The sequence below is a fragment of the Physeter macrocephalus genome, unplaced genomic scaffold (genome assembly GCF_002837175.3).
Source record: "Physeter macrocephalus isolate SW-GA unplaced genomic scaffold, ASM283717v5 random_739, whole genome shotgun sequence".
Lineage (NCBI taxonomy): Eukaryota > Metazoa > Chordata > Mammalia > Artiodactyla > Physeteridae > Physeter > Physeter macrocephalus.
The window spans coordinates 22507-23383 of record NW_021146025.1 but is presented as its reverse complement, the minus strand read 5'-3'; the positions used below and the strand labels follow the sequence as shown (position 1 = coordinate 23383).

Here is an 877-nt window from a genome sequence, read left to right as displayed (position 1 = left end):
CTCCTACTGTACAACTCCACCAGGATGAGGCGGCTTCTGTCCAAGGTCGTGGTGATTGATGACGATGATGACGATGTATATCCCTCGAGGCAGAACGTGCACAAATATTACATCCACCTCCTCCTCAGCCTCTTCCTCTTCCTCTGGTTCTTTCTGGGAAATTACTAGGTCTTTTCTGTTTACCTGCCAGATTTTATTCCCCCTTTCCAGCAGCCTCAGGATTACGGGAAACAGGAGAAAACCGGTTGGGAGGAGCAGGGCGGCCTAAGAGAAGGACTGTGAGCTCGGGCAGGCATGGGGTGCACAGGAGCTCGGCCATTTACCCCGTGGAAACCCAAGAGAAGCAACCTTTCTGCTTCAGTTTCCTCATCTGTAAGCTGGCGCTGACAGCGCAGCTCGGGGTTCAGTTACTCAGCTCCATTTCCCTTCCTGGTAGGGTCCCATCCCCTGGGGGCTGGCCCCCACTGTCACGTGCATCCGGAGGGGGAATTCCAGGGCCTGTCCTCTCTGGAGGCGCCTTCTCCACACCAGGGTCAGCCTGGCACCCAAGGTCCAGGGACCTAGCCACCTTCCCAGGACTGGTTTGTGGGCACCTGATGCCAGGAGAGAGGAACTCTCTGGGGTTCATTTCACTTCACTGCTGGCCCACAGGAATTGCCCGGGTCTCACAGACCAGGCTTCCTGGAGCCACCTGGTTCTTTCCTCTTTCACCAACCTTTGAAGTCGTGAGCTCTTTTAACAAATTACTTCTCAGGTTAGCCAGAGCTGATTTTTTGTTCCTTATATTCAAAAAATCCTGGGGCTTCCCTGGTGGCGCAGTGGTTGAGAGTCCGCCTGCCGATGCAGGGGACGCGGGTTCGCGCCCCGGTCCGGGAGG

General features: G+C 55.9%; 1 protein-coding gene across 1 annotated transcript; it reads left to right on the top strand.

Moving 5' to 3' along the window:
* TMEM272 (transmembrane protein 272) lies at positions 1 to 291 on the top strand. The gene is given in 1 exon segment (XM_028486228.1): positions 1 to 291. A coding segment is annotated over 1 exon segment (258 nt). The 5' UTR covers positions 1 to 24; the 3' UTR covers positions 283 to 291.
* Positions 292 to 877: the final 586 nt, after the last annotated feature.